At 27.4% G+C, this 21,230-nt stretch overlaps 1 protein-coding gene across 17 annotated transcripts in view; it reads left to right on the top strand.

Moving 5' to 3' along the window:
- The first annotated feature begins 491 nt into the window (after positions 1 to 491).
- LOC119615907 (serine/threonine-protein kinase N) overlaps positions 492 to 21,230 on the top strand; it is a 35,298-nt gene continuing 14,559 nt past the window's right edge. The window contains exons 1-4 of one of the 17 annotated variants that reach the window (XM_037971918.1): positions 492 to 655; positions 1,836 to 1,998; positions 17,834 to 18,155; positions 18,484 to 19,022. In XM_037971918.1, coding sequence (XP_037827846.1) covers positions 1,978 to 1,998; positions 17,834 to 18,155; positions 18,484 to 19,022 — 882 coding nt within the window. In that variant the 5' untranslated portion in view covers positions 492 to 655; positions 1,836 to 1,977. Of the gene's footprint in view, positions 735 to 827; positions 846 to 1,771; positions 1,999 to 5,943; positions 6,328 to 8,474; positions 8,638 to 13,690; positions 14,210 to 17,833; positions 18,156 to 18,483; positions 19,023 to 21,230 lie in introns of those variants that run through there. The other 16 variants (XM_037971915.1, XM_037971917.1, XM_037971913.1 and 13 more) reach the window with 16 other exon arrangements.

The raw sequence follows: 21,230 nt of genomic DNA, 5'->3' as shown, positions 1-21,230 counted from the left end.
CGACTATCACAACATTTTAAATTAACGGTATTTTTGTCTTGTTTCCGTAACGTTTGTAAAGCTGAAAAGGTATTTTAGCGGTAACGATAGCTTATTGCTCATGTACAAATACAACATACCCAAAATACTGATTCAGAAAATACCCATCATAAAATGCCTAAAAGTCTAACGAAATTTAATTTCATTAATTTCAAAAATTATTAAAATTCTCTTAAATGAATAGTTAATTTTTCCTCTTTCTTGCAGATAAATTGTTCAACAAATATACGATTATTCGTATGATTACAGAATCGAAAAATCCGTTATAAAATCTGATAACTTTTCTAGGACTTATAACAATAATTCCTTTATTCAATATACGATTTATAAAATTCTTCAATTTTTTAAGTATTCGAGTCGATTACGACATTTATTTTCGATTATTCGAAAGTTGAATTGTAAAACCCTACTAAGTAAGTACTTTAGACCTTTTGTATGCAACCGTGAAAAAGATTTTGTACTGTTAGTCTGGCAACATTCCGCAATTCCACAGTTTTCTTCGTTCTTAATTTTTTGCTGATGTGTTTCTGTTTCATTTTATTTTCTCATTTTTTAATTTTTTCATCAACGAAATATAATTGTATAAAGTTCTTGACTGTAGGAAATAACCAAAAAAGTACTATACATTTATTTTAAATATAAAATCGTTACGTGAAATTGTAAGAACTTTGTATTTGTAATTCAAATGATGAAAGGTGAAATTAAAAATTGCAAAGAAAAAGGGCGATCGCAAGCGATATTAAGTCGTTTATAAATTAATGTTCAACGAAAAAAAAAAACTATGCAGTTAATTAATTATTAATTAAGTGTGTGTGATAGTTAAAAGAGTGAAATATATATATATATGTATTTTTCCTAATTTTTATGGAAGTATATTTTTCTTTCAATGATAATGGTATACATCCATGTATCAAAAAAAGAAAAGAAAATGAGATGTTTGGTCGGTCGTTTTGTATTGTATTTAGTTTGTGTGAGTGTGTATCAGAATGTGTGTGTATTTTATACGTAAATAGAGAATATGCAAAAAAGCAACAATTGATGGATGAAAATAAAAAAGGAAATACGAAAACAAAAGAACGTCGTATAAAATATAAAAATTAAAGTCAAATAATCATAATAATAATTCACAACAGAAGAAAATACTAAATTTAAATATGTGTTAGAAAAATTATTCATAAACATAAACATTAAAGTATAAATATTTGCATATAAACTCGTCGTAATAATAATAAACAGTAAAAAGTGTTAATCAAAAATAAAAAAAGAATCGTAGATTTTGTTATCTTTGAGTTTACTTTTTTACATCAGTAAAGTTTCCATGCATCTTTAGAGTGTTTAGGATTATTCCTATATACTAGTATAGGAATTGGATATAAAATTAAATAGCTTATTCTTGTTGATAATTTTTTTTACATATTTTGATGTAATTAGCCACGTCAAATGATATTTTTATCTTAATTTTGTCGTTGAGTAGAACTGCATAGATTTACACACAAACGATGTACATTTATACATAAATGTATTTATTCAATCAACCCATTTCTCTTTCTGTTTTTCACCCCATTAAATTTAAAAGCGATGACATATTTGTCCGTCATCTTGGGTCCATATTTAATGTCGCGTTTATAAATGAAAATATCCAAAATAAATATGATTATTTATACCAAGTATTTATAAAATTAAATGAATACAAATATATTAAAAAAATTTCAATATAAATTTAATAATTTAGGAGATAAATGAATTACCGTGATAAAACATTACTTTTTTCAATTCAAATGAATTTCATCAATTAGTTTGATCTTGAATAAAGGTGAATTGCAAATTTGTGAGAAAGTCGTAATTGAAATAATTTAAAAAAAAAACTACAAAAAGTGAACTAACAACGAACGCTATAATAAGGAATTTTTACATCAAACCAATCATCCAATTTTCATTATGGCTGATTCGTACTACCAGGTAAGTTTTTCTTTGTTTTTTTTTTTTATAAAAACGTTGTTTTCATTACATAATGAATTAATGTACATTAGGGCAATAACTTTTTTGTATAAAAAACAAATTAGCGTAGTCAAATCTGTAGAGGTTTCAATTAATAGGTATCTAATAATATTATTTAACATTAACAGTTTTCAATTCGCAAGTTCAAAAAGTTATAGGAACCTTTGGGATTTACCCATCGATTAAATATTTCAAGTAATTTGAGTATAAGTATTTGGTAAAATACCCTCCCTTCAAGTCATTTGCAAAAACTAAAAAAGTGCGAATCAGTGAAGTGAACATTTAATAGTAGGGTGGGTTTTTACTTTTCAACTTATGAATGCATGAATTCTAGCGATTCGAAGCAAAAAATAAGATTCCAATGAAACATTATGTTAGTTCCAAAAATTGTCCTAGAATGTCCGTATAAGTTCCACTTTAGCTTTGAGACCAATGATTTTGTTTGAAATTTGCAATTTCTGAACTGCTTTTGCGGAAGCGTTACGTAATCGTTATTTTGTCTATGGAAGGGATAGATAGGAAGTTTTATAGAACATATTGCTCAATTACTATTAGACTGGCATAATTCAGAACTTGATTTTTTGAATTGAATAATAGAGATTAGTTAAAATTTTTTGTAAATTTTTGTTGGAAGGTGTTAAAATTGGGCCAAATTTTGAGAAAGAGCTGTTTCAATTATATTTCGAAATTTGAGTTACATCTTTTAAAAAGCTACGTATAAGTGAAAAACACACTGTTTTACAAACCAAAACTGCTGGTTTCTGTTTATGTTTTTGACTGAAAAGAAAAGTTTGTTGGAATACTGCTAGTACTCTTCGTGGCATTTTATTAGGGCCGATAAGTCTAGTTAGGGGAATGAAATTCTAATAATGTTAAATTACAATAGCAGCACAATTGTTCATTTATGTAAATCTTTGATTATCATGTAATAAGGGAATGACGTATTAAAAAATTTTTTGGAATATCTAAATTATATATTTTTGGACATGACCCTCGTATAACTAAGAATATATGTACATATGTTTATAGATAGATAGTATGTATGTGAATTTCTAACATTAAAAATTTTGCTAGTTTTTCCTCATTTCTTCTGTCAATAAACAAAAGTTGATCAGCTATATTAAAATGTATTTTGCATAGTATACAATTAGCGAACGTTTGTGTGAACTGTATCGTCATTTCTTTTTTATAAATATTTTTTGCATTAATCTAATTTAGTTTATCTGTTTTTCTTTTGGATTATTGTCGATATCTACTATGCATATCATATACATACATCTGTATGTATATTTTTAATTTCCTTAAATTCTGCATTGTGATGTCGTTTTATAAAGAAAGCGTATAACATTAATTTTTTTATTTAATTTATAAAAGAGAAATTACAACTATGAGAAATTACTTTTTTATTTACACTGTCTCTAAATTATTACATTAATTATTACATTAAATTTTACTTAAATTAAATATTTAATTAATAAAATACTGCATAAAGTCATTTTTATAATAACTAATTCAAGAAAATATTTTTTGAAAGTGATATTTTATAACTTGAAAAAAAAGATTTTAATTTTAAATAAAGTCATTAGATTTGCAAACATGGCGTAATGCTCTCATAATTAAGTCAAATTGATCCTAATTTATTTTGTTTGGGAGTTGGGGACTAAGAACATTACAAATGCGTTAATTCGTCTCCGCAATTTAGGAGAATATTTGGTTCTTTATAAATACATGCAAATTTGAAACTGTTTCAATTTTGAAACAGGCTTCAGAAATTATCTAGGGAACCAATTTTTTTTATTTTGATCAATTGATCAGGACTTTATCCTGGTAAAATTATCAAATATGTAATTAATTTTAAAGTGATCTCTCTTTACATTTAGAGACGCTACATTCAAAAAATGATAACTTAACTTTTGGTCGGATTATCAACTTATGGCTCATGTCTGGTATACATTTTAAACAGAAAGGAAATTTTGGTCTTTTAACACCATTTTTAGTATTAAGGAAAATAATTTTTATTTTAAGAAAGAATTTTTATTTTAGGAAAGAATTATTGAGTTGTCACATTTTGAATATAGTGTCGCGATTTTTTCATTAATAACAATTTCGTCAAGAATTTTTTTTGTGTTAATTGGTTTTCTTTTCCCTTATTCTTCGTAAATAATCCGCTTAACCCTCCTATCGTCAACCTAATGACCAAAAAACATAAACAGAAAATTGAAAAACATTGAAAAACAAACAACCAAATACAAGAATTTTCAGGAAGCCATATATTTTGAATAAAAGGGAAATTACAAAGAAAAAACTATTAGACACAAATCCAACAAATTTAGCCCATTAAATAAACGATTGTTTAATTTTACACAAAAAACTAATTTTCATTAAAATATAGATTTCTGCGTCCAGATTTGTCTGACTTTAAAATGGCCATTATATGCCGGTCTTATTTTGCATAACTTGAGAGGGATCACTCTGACCTTGCTTCGCTAAGTTGGCTACCATAGACACATACATAGATGTCAATTCGGTAGGTTGAGATTTGAATCCGTTATGTTGTCACAACAGGACCTATTCAGCCTCTAAAACCTAAACAAAATTTTTTTTTTCATAAACTCGGTTTTTCTTTATTAAAAAATTATATACATCAAGCGATCTAGGTTCATATATAAAATTCTATATAATTTCTTATTCCAAATGTCAATTTTAATTGAGACTTATTCCATTTTAAAATTACGAATTTTTGGATATAAAATAAATCACCAAAAATTGGCCGTTATTTCATTTTTGTTTAAGGAGTTAATTTAACTCGGTATTTTTTTCAGATTTGCTATTCCAATATAATTTCGAAAAAAATTCTTACGAACTACCCTAATAAATATATATGTGTGTATACCGATATGTAAAATTGTAAATATAGATGGTTTTGTAGACTAGTACCATTTGCAACGATTATTATTACAAACAAACATCTTCATATAGATCATTTATCTTAAGACTGTCTTAACTCAAAAACATACAAAGTTGAGGGTAAAAAGCTCTAGCATTTCTTAAATAACTTTTATGCAAATCATGGATTATGAATAATAAAATATGCGGAGAATTATATTGAATTTAAAAGCATAATCACTTTCATAGTGAATATATGGGAAATTTTTGAAAATAGTTAAAATTACAGACAAATCCTTCAAACCCTAACGAAATCGGTTTAAACGAATTCTCAGTTATTAAGAACTATTTGACAATTTTCTTACAAAATACATCTCTTATAACGAACTCGGTTATAATAAATCCTCTTATAAAACACACACTTTTTTAAAATGAATCCTCGGATAATACAATAAACTTTTTCAGACTCTTTATTCAACTTTGTTTGAAAAAACTTAAATTTGTTAAGAAATAGGTATTTCAAATAAAATCAATAGTGGTCTTTGTAAAGAACTTCGCTTTTAAAGGAAAATTTTGACTGGTCTCCAGGAGTTCGTTATAAACGAATTTAACTGTAAATGAAAGACTTTAGCGGGATGTTTATTTTATTGTAAAAATGTTTAAAACCCCTAATTTTTTCATTATGACATTCTTGAAGTAAATGCACAATATCTTCTTCATTATCTGTATCTTTGTGCTTTTAAGTTTAACGTGCTGCTTCTTCTGTACTGCTTACTTTGTGCCAGGTTTAAACTGAAGACAAAACAAGAGAAAGAAAAAATTAAAATTAAAAAAACAAACGTCCGCATTATTTATTTCTCAAGTCTCTTATTTTAATGCATTTCCTTTTTGTTCTTCTTTGATTTCTTTATATCATTTCTTTCTTCATACACCCAAACCGAATGGTTTTTTATTTTGGATTTTTTTATTTTTCTGCTTAATGTTGTTGACTTAAGTTTAGTTTAGTTGTATATAAACTTTGCATGAAGCCGGTCGTGTTATTTTCGAAGCTTTTGTATGTATCTGTTCCATATGTTGAGTGTTTAAAAAAAGAAAAAAAAAAAACTAAAATAAAACTTAAAATATCTTTATATTTATATGTATGTTTGTGTATAGATGTTTAGATACATACATAGATACACGACAAACAAACATGTGCATAAATTTTAGAGTTCGTAAAGTGTTTCTTGGCTGTCGTCGTGAAAGTTGTCGCATTGAACGTATTGAACTCAACGTATACTTGTTTTATTTTCTCTTTTTCGTTAATCGGCAATGACGGACGATTAAGTATTTGATAGAGGTTGTGATACATCCATCCATACATAAATACTTATAAAAAAAAATAAATTCATACATAAATATCATGTACGTGTATATACATATTTCTTTCTCTTCTGATCTAGTGAATGTTTTTTTTTTTGTAATATAGGTATTTGCCTTTAAAGCGCGTAAATAATACTGACACTACATTTAACTTCTATTAGAATATTAACAAATCTTTATCCATTTGAAAAAACTCTAAGAGATGTAATTTGTAAATAACTAAATCTAACAATGCAAAATATTTTAAGAATCTGTAAAAATATTTAAATTTTTTTCCTATTAAACTGAATTCATTATAAAAATCCATAAACGACCAAATCTATTAAACATCTTTCTATCTAAAATGAAAGTATATTTAATAGTTATTTTTGTTATTCTTTTTTGAAACATTTTTCTTAAAATGTTCGTTTTTATTTTGTATTTTATTCAATATAAAAAAAGTGAAATTGAAAAGTGTCTTACTTTTACTTGTCTGTCACAGTCTCAAATATCCACAAATTAGAAAATTAAATATTCTAAAAGCACACCAAGTCCATAACTTTAAAAATAATAAATAATGCCATAAAAGAATGTGTTTAAACATTTAAATACTTTCTTTGCATATTTTAACAATGTTTATTGATTGTGATGATTTTGTGATAATTTGAATTGGAAAAAAAAAATTGTTTAAAAAAAGCTTTAATAATGTTTTTGTTATTAAAAAAAATTCTACATACTTGTGTTATTAATAAAATATAATAAAATTCGAACAAATTGAATTCGATAAAAAGTGGTAATTTACTTGCACTGCTAAGTGCCAGTGCTTTTTAGGAATTTTATAAAAAAATTTGAAAAGCATTATATAATTTTGAATCGAAATAGAGTTTGGAACATACAAAATAGAAGCAATTGTTTTTTGAATAAACAAATGATCAAGCTAACTTTTGAAGTTGTGGCTTCCAAATTCTACTTAGCTTTGAAATCTTCTAAAGTTCCTGTCTTCCATAAAGATTCTTTTATAATTGGTCAATGTTAATCTATTAGACGTACATAATTCTGGGCAATTTGAAAGGAGTATATATGTTACATTAAAGTCACAGAAATATGCCATTATAGGGTCTGTTGTACGCTCATTTCTTAACGTCTGTAGTGGGAATAGAACCCTCGACCTCCGGAACGACAGATTAGAATACTAATCGGAGGAAATCAGGACAACAAAATTTTAAAATATGTATATTCATAACCCAGAGATCAAAGTATAATTGGTATATACTCTTTCAAAGGATTTATCAGCCTTGAAACCAAATCTGGCCTTTTCAGACATGAAATTTGACAAAATTACGTTATTGGCAATATTTGATATGTAATAACAGCGATAAGACTCCTTTATTTCTAAACTTTGTTGTTTTATCTGAAAGTTTAATCTGTTGATTTTAAAATAAAGATTTAACTTCAGTAATATCTTCTTCATTCTTTGAGATATTTATTTGATAAATGATTATGAATAAGACCCTAAATCATTAAATAATTTGTTATTAAATATAATAATCTTTATATGATCCATAATTAACTACAAAATTAAATTTGTCTCAGTGTAAATGTAATGAATATGGTTATTAAAACAGAAAATTAATTTTAAAAGATGCAACTAAATAAATTTTACAAAGCAGATACATTTGTGCCTTAAAGTTTTCTCACAATTCAATGGTGCAATTCAAAATTACCTCATGTGGCACCAACAACAAAACAACAAATGTATTTGTAAAGCATGGATTTGATTGCTGTAGATTACTTTAGTTCCATAGTAATTATATTTTAGTGAACATTAATTTAAACAAAGTTTAAGTGAAATAAGTATAATTGGTCTCTTCTCTTATTACTATTAAAACAATTTATAATTTGTTGAATAATGTGATTATATTTGAAGACATTTACACATTTTCTCGCCGAATTGATGTCGATATTTCTTGAATCTATTTGTTTACTGTTAAAAAATGCAATTCTTAGAGAATCTTTTTTGTCTAATCTAGAAAATATACATTCTTCGTTTCCTCGTTTTATTTAGTTTATATAGCATGTACCGATAATCGTAACAACAAAAATAGGTTATAGAAATAGTTTTCTTTATTAACAAGTTGAATTTTCTTTTAAATGCATACACAAATTGATTCCCAAGTAATGAATTATTTTTTCTTCTTCTTTTGTTACAGGTTTGTTTTGTTTACTTACTCTTAAAAAAATGACAGGTATTAAAAAAGTTTTAATTGTACTGGTGAAGAAAGAATGTTAAAGTAAGTCACCATCATGACATCGCTGACAATGAATATGGTGTTTTTAAAGGATCTAAAAACACGCATTAGTGGGTATATACATGTATGTCCAACATTTTTCATTATTTTTTTTTTTTGTGGAATTTTTACTTAGTTATGGTTAAAGGTCTTTGAAATTCAAATACATGTTGACGTTTTAATAGTTAAAAACCGGCGGAAGAATTTAAATCATATATATGTATATAAATTGGCTCCAAATTATTAATAGTATTCTATTTTTATAAATCATAATTTTAAAATATCTTTAAATACATATTTAAATAAGTTAAGGGTGTAATAATTTTCAACCAAAACATTGTGGCTAAAACGTACATATTTTATTTTGAGAATGTTATTTAAAGTTTAACAACAACTGACGAGAAAAATTAATACAAAAATAATAACCGCAAGAGAATTTTTACTAAACAGTGATGGAAGAAGGTAAAATTCGTACTTTTTTATTTTATGTTTAAATGTACTGTGAAAATTTTTCCAAAAGTATGTTGCCCAAAATTTTATGGGGGATAGGGAGAAATATGGACCGATCCCGAAAACATTTTGGGAATAGATTTATATTTATATACATTTTTTTGCTGCATTTCATCGCAATATTAGTGTTTATAAATGACATTTAAGTTATTTTCTGAAGAGGACTTTGTATGGGAGCTAGAGTCAAATGAGGCCCGATCTTTATGAAATTTGGCAAGGTCATTAAGGCTTGTATACAACTTAGTTATGCCGCTTTTTATCGATAAACAGGTATATTTAACATAATTATATATAATAGACTATAGACTAGACTATAGACTAGACTATAGACTAGACTATGGACTAGACTAGACTAGACTATAGACTAGACTATAGACTAGACTAGACTAGACTATAGACTAGACTATAGACTAGACTAGACTATAGACTAGACTATAGACTAGACTATAGACTAGACTATAGACTAGACTATAGACTAGACTAGACTATAGACTAGACTATAAACTAGACTATAGACTAGACTATAGACTAGACTATAGACTAGACTATAGACTAGATTGCCATCTCATAAAAGTCAGATTTGACGTAAAATGTTTAATTGGCAGCACTGTTCCTTGGGTACATTTATATAAACATAATAATGTTTCAAATTGTGAAAGAAATGTCAAAAATAAAATACTTCGTTCTTAATAAAAACCCCTTTACTGATTGTACTTGCTCTGTGTTATCCATTAGTTTTTACAACTATTGCAATTTCTATATCTATTCTTTTACGAGATTACTATAGCCAATATTTACTTACATACAATAAAGTACCAAATAACAAGAGTTCCATCAGTATCATCACCGAAAAGAACGACAACTTGTATTCGTATCTCTAAAAATGTACTTTGTTTTTCATGTTTTCTCTGCTGAAACACACACATAGAAATACCAACGACAATGATAAAAAAATAAAATGTTTAAGTTAAATAAAAACATTGGGAGAGAATAAAATATTGTGGCCGTGTTGTCGCTTGACGGTTCGTTATTACAGTTACAGTTGGAAAAGAGTGGAGTAGCAGTGAAAAGCTTATCGTATTAAAATTTTCACTGTTTTTTTATTTTCTTTATATTTGTTTTTGCCTTTTTATCTCCTCGTATTCGTGAGCTTTTCGATTATTATGACGGTCGGTCCGTCTATAAGGTATTAATTTTTCTTCAGTGTTGTGACTCAGTCAGTGATTATTAAAAATTTGAAACGTTTAAGTCATGTGGCGCTAATTTTACAACCATACATTCCGTTATTTTCTTCATTTTCTCCGTGAACGCGTTAGTGGTAAAAAGAAAACAAAACCAAATTTAAAAACAAAAATAATAATAATAATAATTATGTATAATCTAATTAAAAAATTTGAAATACATTCTTAACAACAACAACAAAATACATACTACATCAAGACTAAAAATAAATTAAAGCAATTATTTCATTTGTGTAAAATGTGTAAAATACACACATTCATAGTTAGATATATGTTTATGCATGTGGTACATAAATAGGTGTCTAGTCCTAAAATAAATTAAAATACCCAATTAACAAATTTAAAGTGAGCAAATGGTCTAAAAGGAAAGATGATGATGGATGCAAGTGTTTAGTGATTAGAATGTTTTCTAAATTATAAAAAAATATTGAATTCATCGAACTTAATAAAAGAAAAATAGTCATTTTAATTACTCATACTTAAGTTTGTATGTTTTTGCTACCGCAATCTACATACATACATACGAACACATTTACTTACATACTTACATTCCCTTAAAGAGAATATTTACAACAACTGTTTGTACATAAGCAAATATTTACAATTTAACGTACGTACATATGAATGTATGGGAATGTGTGTTTGTTTCAGTATGTATGTATATGTATGTTATTTTTTTATTTACATACACACATACAAGCATACATTGTGATAACATTCAATTTTGAATTCTATACATTCATTCTTTAACTTTAATATGAATGAATGAGTGAATGAATTGATGTTAACCGACAAGTGTTTGTTTGTTGTCTTCCTATTAACTTTTTACATACACAAAAATATTCATTTCCTTTTTTTGCCTCTTTCATTTAATCGATTTTTTTACTACATATTTATTTTTATCCTTTTTTTATAAGGATCATTTAACAACAGAATTAAAATTTATCGATTGTGTTATAATTATTAGAATACATAGATTTTTTTCAACTCTATTGAAATGTATTTATGAATTTCATTGAGGGCTATAATGAACATATGTATGTATGTTTTCTGTTTAATTGTAACTATCTTGTGTGGTGGGTGGTAAGAAACATGTTCGTTTAAACATTTTAGTTACAATTTATTCCTGAACATTTACTTTAATCCTTTGGGCATGGCTCTCCTATTACGAAAATAGGTTGAAATTTATTTACATTTTTATTTGCACTTTCTTACCGAAATAATCTAATAAAGGCGAAAATAATTTTTGAGGAATTTTATCTTAATTGCATAATCTTTTATCTATTTTTGATAATAAACTGAATTTTTGTAAAATCGATGATTGGGTGGGTAAGATGAAGTATGGATCGATCAGATTTAATATAAAATAGTGTGAATCAAGCTCCGTCTGAAATCCTTTCTAATGGAGAAGGGTAAACATTTTAATAACTACCGATCAGGGTGAAAAGTTGAATAAAGTCCTATACAGACCTGGGCGATTTCCATTAATTTTGCATTAACATTAAATTAAAAAAAATTAATTTAATGTAAAAAATATTGCATTAACATTAAATTTGTAAAATTTAATGCATTAAATTTCCATTAACATTAAATATTTTTGAATTTAATGCATTAATTTTACATTAACATTAAATATTTTTGAAATTAATGCATTAATTTTGCATTAACATTAAATATATCTGAATTTAGTGCATTAATTTTACATTAACATTAAATAAGCAATAAAATGAATGCATTAATATTCCATTAACATTAATATATATAAAAATTGATACACATAAATAAAAATACAGCACAAAAGACCTCGATCTAACTAAATACAACTAAAATTAAAAAGGATAAAGTCCTTTGTAATAACACCTATATTCTATTCAAACTTGTGTGTTTTAAATATGATATTTATATGAGATTCCACAGACAAAATAAACTAAAAAAGGAATATCTGGGAAGTGATACTATTCTTCTAATATGTATTATCGAGTATAGTACATATTAGAAAGGACTTTAACAAAATAAACTAAAAAAGGAATATCTGGGAAGTGATACTATTCTTCTAATATGTATTATCGAGTATAGGACTTATTAGAAAGGACTTTAACACATTCAATTTTACTTGAATTTAGTTAGACCGAGGTCTTTAGCGCTGTATTCCTATTTTTATAAATTATTTTATACATTAATGTTAATGGAAAATTAATGCATTAATTTTATTATTTATTATTTAATGTTAATGGAAAATTAATGCATTAAATTCAAAAATATTTAATGTTAATGCAAAATGAATGCATTAATTTCACAAATATTTAATGTTAATGTAAAATTAACGCATTAAATTTAAAAATATTTAATGTTAATGCAAATTTAATGCATTAAATGTACCCATGTTAATGTTAATGCAATAAACTTACATTAACATTAATTTTTTTTAATGTAGAATAAATTGTTAATGCATTAACACATTTAATGCATTTATCCCAGGTCTGGTCCTATAACAACATGATATGCAATATTGTTCTTAAAACAAAAGACATTCCGCATGAATTGCTGATTCGATATTCGGAAAAGTTGTACAAAAGTCATAGGCATACTTCTAATTTGTATTTTTATTACAATAGTGTTGATGACTACTTGAATTCTTTTAATCACATTTTCGTTTTGAGAAGTTTTAGGAGCTACTAGAGTTTCAGTAGATTTATTTTACATTTAATGTTCATTAAGACAATTATAACAAGTAAAAGCTTTATATTCGCCTATGCTGAATCTCATATATCTACCATTAAAGCAAGTTCTGTATTGGAATAGGAGCTTTATTGAGTATTTGTTTTTCGATCACAATTTGTTCGAACACTTTAGAACCGACCCTCAAAAAACTTGCTAGAGTGATATACATATGTAGTTGTAGTTGATATATGTAGTTGTGTTTGTCGAATTCACCGCTATAATGAAATATACATAAGTGTTCATGAAATATGAAGTAATTTTTTGAAGAGACCTTATTATGGAGAGAGAATCAAAGAGATTTTGGTTCCTGTAAAACAAGTAATCAGCTTTAAAATACTCTCTGAAGGTGATCTAGTATGAGTTTAGAATCAATTATGGTCCAGTCCGCATATAAAAACGGACGGGCGGACCCTAATAACGAATAATTATGAATACACATATACTTTTAGGAGTCGTAGACGAAAACTTCGATATGTCACACACGGAATGACTAAATCAATATATCTCCGATACAACGAATCCTCCCTTAATTAAATGATAGCAGTTTTAGTAATGACATTAAATCTAAAAATAACCATTATCATTTGATAAATCTTTTCGTTTTAGCTAAATTAGTCAAATAATTCTTTTAATGTAAATGTTTTAGCGAAGGAAATACAATTTATATTTTCCTTAAATAAAACAAAGTAACCAAATATAAATAAGTAACCAAAACTTTACATATAACCCTCGTATCAATCAACTTTAATGGAAAGAAATATGTATATAACGTATATTTCCGGTTCTTGTGTAAAAAATTACCGTAAAAAAATGTTGTGAAATCTTCTGCATTAAAATATTTTAGCTGAATTTTAAATAACCATACGAACTGCCACTATTCCAATGCATAACCTATTTTTACGCATTAAAAACCAACTAAGTGTCTTAACCACACACAATTCGTCCCAAAACTCTTCCCCAAATCACAACAAGTATCAACAAACCCATTCAGAAATATCCGCTTTAAATACGACGCGTACCAGACACAATTCTGCGCCTGATATGGAATTACAACGTTCACGATCATTGAAGTCAATACGAGTTCGTAAGATTTCGAAAGGATCGCTCAAGTCCTTGAGACGGGGAACAGTATGTGTTACAGTAAGCACACATGCTTCATCAGTGTTTTATGATACTGATACGGAGGTAATAAAATGTCGTCACCCCTTTACGAGATCATTCCTTTTGTAACTGATTCATATGTGCATATTGTATGTTGTTGTTTTGTAGGTCCCGTGTATTATTTACACTGATCACATTGTCTTAGAAAATTATCCTTATATCTTTTATTTGTTATTATTATATTATCTATTGTTATTTGTGTATGTAATTATGTACTCTCTGTGATTTGTGTGTGTGTGTTTTTATGTTTATTTTTCATTTTCATACGCGTTTACCAACAAGTATAGTTCACTCATTTTCTAGAACAATGTCATAATTTTAAAAATATGGATTGAAAAACTCTACTTTTTCGAATTTTCGTAATATTAAAAAAATCGTCGTAATTCCCTGTTAAAAAAATTTAATTTAGAGTTATGTCAGTATTGAAGTAAATAGGCGATATGTACATTCATATATTCGCACATACATATTTCCATACATGATTTTTAAATTAAAAAAAAACGTAATTCAACTTTTCTCAATTATTCATTAGAGACACAGAGAGTGCAAAATAAAGTTATTATTGACAGCACTGTTATTCTTAATTATGTTTTGTTTTCAACTGATAGTTTATCAGATTTGCTTCAATATTAACAGTTTATAATTATTACTTTTTTGTGTCAATATTAAATAACCGAATTTGACTTAAAACAATTTTTTTTTTTTTGATTAATTGTGTACATTATTGTGCAGACAATTTTACCTTTGACCTTTGTATTGCTGGTTAAACTGATTTACAAGTTTTTAATGAAAAAAGTTTTGATTTATGAATAAAGGAACCATTTAAAAATATGTATCGTTGTATTAGAATCCTCATACATCAAATTTTCAAATTATAATGTGATTCAAATTATGGTACTAACTTAGAATTTGATGTGTTGTTCGCAAATTTCCTTCATATCTCTGTTATTTTTGACCCGATTTTGCTAATTTTAAAACCTCTTGAAGTGTTAATTTCGTTTCATTTGCTTATAACTCAAATTTAATATTTTCATAATAATGTCTGTTTAAATACATAAAATTTTTTTTGAGCTTACGGTTCTATTCCCAGCTGAAATTGCTATTGCTGCTTATAGTCTTTGCTCTGCTTTTCATATCAATCTCTCAGATATTTTCACAATGAATAAATCTTATTTATTTAGAAATCTAGCAAATTTCTTTTAATAATTGTAGATTGTCGAAATCTAACCAAGATATTACAAATGTTATACCATTTTATAAAATTATATGTATGTTCATTTATACATTGTACTTAGTATACATATTTTTCATGTACTGATTAAACTTATTCCAATTATTCGATATTATTGTACTTGTTATGTATTTATTATTTACATTGCCATCCATCCCTTTTACTTATGTAAACTTATCTAATCATAAAAAAGCAAAATTAACTTAAGTCTAGTCATTATATGTATTTGATTATTTGATTACATTATACTAGATGACATTTTATGTTAAGAATTACATATAGTATATGGGTTTAATTTGTAATTTTTGCAAATATTTTATTGGAACTAATTTCTAGGACTAATATCTATTTAAGCTCATTCCGCTTACACCGTAATCTATGCCGAAAACGAAATTTCATATATTTGTACGGAAAAAAGTAAGTTGTTTTCGTCGCAAATGTTTGATACTTCGTTATCGGTGTATGCGGAAATATGACTAGTACTTTTTGACAATGAACAATAGCATAGTGCCCCACAAACTAAGAGCTTTTTTGTAATATGCATTTTTTCGAAGAAGTCCATAGACTATATAGTAAATTAGCGAAGAGACTAATCAATAGACCAGTCCATAGACTAATCAAAAGATTTATTCATAGAAAAGTTAATAAACTAGATCATAGTCTATTAATAGACTACTCTACAGACTAATCAATAATCTTGTTTATGGACTAATCAGTATACTATTCGATAGACAGATCCATAGATTGTCAATCGACTAGTAAAAAGCCCAGTTCATAGACTAGTAAATACAGTAGTCAACAGACTAGTTCATAGACAATTTAATACTAAGTCTAGTCCGAAGACTATTCAATAAAATAGAAAAGTTCATAGACTAGTCCATACACTAGTCAAAAGAGTAGTACATAGACTAATTAATTAACTAATTCATATACCATTTTATTAAACAGTCCATGATCTAGGCCATTGACTAGACCATAGACTTGTCAATAAAGCAGACAATAGACCAATAAGTAAACTAAACAATAGATAAGAAAGGCGAAAAGTAATCTAGTAATTTTAATACCAAAAAGTACTTTTTTAGAAAAAGTTAGCACTATTTCATAATTTAAATTATCCATGCCAGTTTGGTAGTATTGTTGTGGGTTCGATTTCCACCTGAAACTCTGATCTGCTTCGCTACAACTCATGTATGGTCGCATTACCCTGGTCGGTAAATTAGATTAGAATATAACTTTTAATTGCATTGTTATGAACACACAAATAACAACGAGAATGAAATTTTAAAAATGTTTATTATTCGTAAAACTTTTTACTTCCCTATAAAAATTGAGAATACGCCACACTCGCGTATAAAGAGTAGGTCTCGAAAGAATAGGACTGGCCCAAAGCTTATCCATATATATGCAAAAAAGCATACAACAATTTTCATTGATACGTCAGAGTAAACTCAAAACTACTCCCTTGCTAAAATTATAGAAATGCATGATCTGCAACATGGTCCTAAGTAACGCAGGCTATAGACCATGTTGTTATGAAAAGAATAAACATGATCCATGCCTGCATTACGTTAGACTACTTAACGGATCACGTACTCCAATCATGTTTACAGGGGAGTAGTTTTGGAATTACTTTAATGGAGTAGTTAGGTAGTTTGAAAGGAGGATGTATATACATCAAATTCGAAGAAATAAACCTAGGCCTATATCGGGGCTGTTGTGCGCTTCTTGACCAGTGCCTCAGGTAAGAATCGAACACACCATCTCCGTTCTACCAAACTAGAACACTAACCACTAACCTATCGGAGGTTTAGCCCAGGAAAATTAGTTGACAAAATGAACAAACTCGGTAATTTTAGATAGCTTAATGAAAGTTGACGCAGGGCTTCGTCTTGGGTCTCTATAAAAGGGCTAAAAGTCACTTTTAATACCATATATGATAAGAAAGATATTGGGGGTCAAAAGTTATAAAAATCAGTTTTTATAATTATCTTGCTTATTGTGATTCTTAAGACCTTCATGGACTTCAACTATAATGTAGAAATTTACTTAAAATATACGTATAAAATTTGCGAAAATTTTATTATTAGAAATTGTAATTCCTTGGAGACCAAGGAATTGCATTTCATCACAAATTATTATTTTTAAATATATAAAATTAAGCGAAGTTATTTATTATTATTTACAAATTTCTTTTAGAAAAGTTAGTAGTTTTTATCATGGTTCTTATTGACTTTAATTTGTTTTTTTTTTATCGCATTACAAAATTTGGAACTATATACACATTTATTGTTGTTATGCTTAAAATTTAAACCATGTACAGAATTTCTTTATTTTTGTGTAATTTTTTACATTAATTTTACTCAATACATACCAACTATTATTAATTATTTTATTTTCTTTCAATTATTTTATTTTAGGGAGAATATATAAAACACCCTGTACTATATGAGCTTAGCTACAAATATGGTTTCACAGATAATTTACCAGAAAGCGCCTTACCCAGTCGTCTTGAAGAAATCAAAGAAGCAATACGACGAGAGATTCGTAAAGAGTTGAAAATCAAAGAAGGGGCTGAGAAATTAAGAGAAGTTGCTAAAGATCGTCGTTCTTTAAACGATGTTGCTGCCATTGTTAAGAAAAGTAATAGTAAAATAGCTGAGCTAAAATCTGAGCTGCAAGAGCTAGAATCACAAATATTACTAACACAAGGTAATACAGTCGTGTCACATAATGATCGTGGTAAGTATATATATAACATTGCTATAAATTCGTTGATCACATCTTTGTTTTTTTTAAGAAAGGATAGTTTTAATAGTCGTAGTATTAGGGTGTTACTTTCTTATGGTATTAGTCTTGCCTTTTGTGATCAAGTGCATTTTGGGGTTACTTTTCGAAATATAGTGAGACATATTTTAAAATTTTAGCCAGTAATACTTATTTAGACTATAAATTAGGATTCATTTTAAAATATCAACAAATTCCATTATTTATGCAATGTATAAAATAGAAAAATGGAGATTCCTTAATCTAAAACTGTTCTTCGGTTGTGTGTTTCTTTTATTATCAGATATTCTCTCGCCAAGCTCAAATAATGTCAGATTAAGCGGCAGTTCCCAGTTTACAAATGATGGTAGTGTTGGCGGTCTTATTTCCAGCGGTCATGAACAACTGAGCGCCAATGATAAGCTTCTCATATCATTAGAAAAACAACTAAACATTGAAATGAAAGTGAAAAATGGGGCTGAAAATATGATACAATCTCTTCAGAGTGGACACTACGGCAGAGATAAAAAACTATTAGCAGAAGCTCAACAAATGCTAACGGATTCAAAAGCCAAAATTGAATTCTTACGTTTGCGTATATTGAAGGTAAAACAAAATAAAGAGCATGCCCAAAAATTATCACAACAAATCACAGCTAACGCAAATGAAAATGGTTCAGTTGCTGGTTGTGTATCTCCGCAACGTTTAGAAATATCACTTGAAGAGCGTATCGAAGAACTGAGACATCGTTTACGTATCGAGGCAGCTGTTGTTGATGGAGCTAAAAATGTAATACGTATATTGCAAAATAGAAAAGTACCAGATAAGAAGGCGTTGCAAGAGGTAAGTGAAAGTTATTTTTAACATTTGTTTAACATTTTTCAAACGTATTTACTCTTGGTTTCTTAATAATATAACGAAATATAAATCTTTCACATTTTATTTGCTACTTTTAAATAAATGAAAAATAAAATTAAAACTTTTAATGCAAAAATTATCTAAATATTTTTAATAATCTGATCGCTATTTTAGTAGCATAAAAATTAAAAAGCGGATATCACTCGATTGAATCCGTTATCGATAAGTACATCATGAAAAGTGTTGCGAACTAACTTTATTTAAGTAGAGTGGAAATAAAAAGGAGAAGGAGATAAAAAGAGGATACTGTAGGGTATCAGAAAAAGTTCTTCTTCCACTTAATAATAACTAAATCTTTTGAGTTTTCTTCCTTTCAAGATGTGATTGGTAACTATTCATCTGTAGCCCTGTAGATTCTATTCTAAGGCAGACGACATATGTATTTTAAGGTTATTCTTCCAGACTATAGACTAGACTATAGACTAGACTATAGACTCGACTATAGACTAGACTATAGACTAGACTATAGACTCGACTATAGACTAGACTATAGACTAGACTATAGACTAGACTATAGACTAGACTATAGACTAAACTAGACTATAGACTAGACTATAGACTAAACTAGACTATAGACTAGACTATAGACTAGACTATAGACTAGACTATAGACTAGACTATAGACTAGACTATAGACTAGACTATAGACTAGACTATAGACTAGACTATAGACTAGACTATAGACTAGACTATAGACTAGACTATAGACTAGACTAGACTAGACTATAGACTAGACTATAGACTAGACTATAGACTAGACTATAGACTAGACTATAGACTAGACTATAGACTAGACTATAGACTAGACTATAGACTAGACTATAGACTAGACTATAGACTAGACTATAGACTAGACTATAGACTAGACTATAGACTAGACTATAGACTAGACTATAGACTAGACTATAGACTAGACTATAGACTAGACTATAGACTAGACTATAGACTAGACTATAGACTCGACTATAGACTAGACTATAGACTCGACTAGACTCGGCTATAGACTAGACTATAGACTAGACTATAGACTAGACTATAGACTAGACTATAGACTAGACTATAGACTAGACTATAGACTAGACATAAACAGACTAGACTATAAACTAGACTATAGTCTACTTATCAAAAGTTTATAAGTTAGAAAAAGTATCAGAAATGTCGTCGGAGTACCGCGGTATATTTCGATATCTAAAAGTACTGAAATTTCCATACCTGGCATAATAACTAGACGTTTTTAATAAAAATTATTAATGTATGTTCAGATCCTACCATAATGACCTAGGTGAAAGAAATGTCAAGTGAGCTGAATCGGATGGATGTAAAAAATAGAACAAACACACAAAAAATTAGTATTATAATTTTTTAAATTGTTTTTCGTTTTAGAAAACACTTTTGTTCCAAAATATATCAAACCAAAAATAATTTCATATTTTATAAAAAGATCATTGGCCAAAGTGTTGTACTATGCCAAAAAATTTGCTTATATCCCACCCTAATGAACATATCTGTCACAAATGATGTCGTAAATAAAAATATATTTCGTGTGGATTCGGTAAAAATATATAAGTATGTGTAACGTTTTTCTTCGTTTTTCTTTCTAAAGAGAGTATTATTGACAACATCAAATATGAAAACTATGTATTGACGTTGTCATGATTTCTACGTCATATTTTTCACACTATTTGCTATTTATATACAATTCCGGCCCAATTAACCTAAATCTTTGACTATTGCAAAATCGACGATGTTGAAAGCGTAGAACTTAAAGTAATATTCATATTTATTTACTCCTGCATTTAATAAAGATTGCTACTTTTAAAATTTTGGAATTTAATTAAAAACAATTATATCGATTTTGAGTGAGCTTTTTCCGAGTAGTAGAAAAAGTTATTTATAGTGGGGTTCTATTTTTAAATTTAAGTTTAACTGTAAGTGTAAAATGAAAATGTAATTTTCTTAAATTTTTTGAAATGTTGAAAATTTGGCTATTAAATAATTACTAAATTTAGGATAACGATCGATATTTTAGTACTTAAGGAAACAAACATAGTTTCTAACTTAAGCTTTAATTTGAAGAGTTGCAAAATCTATTATTTAGGGTTAATGATTTCGTTTTAGCAACAAATTAAATTT

This window comes from Lucilia sericata, unplaced genomic scaffold, assembly GCF_015586225.1.
Source record: "Lucilia sericata isolate MDLA Ls3-8-SP2 unplaced genomic scaffold, ASM1558622v1 Contig000048F_arrow, whole genome shotgun sequence".
Classification (NCBI taxonomy): domain Eukaryota; kingdom Metazoa; phylum Arthropoda; class Insecta; order Diptera; family Calliphoridae; genus Lucilia; species Lucilia sericata.
Note: the sequence above shows the minus strand (reverse complement) of the source record. Positions and strands in the feature narration are given on the sequence as shown.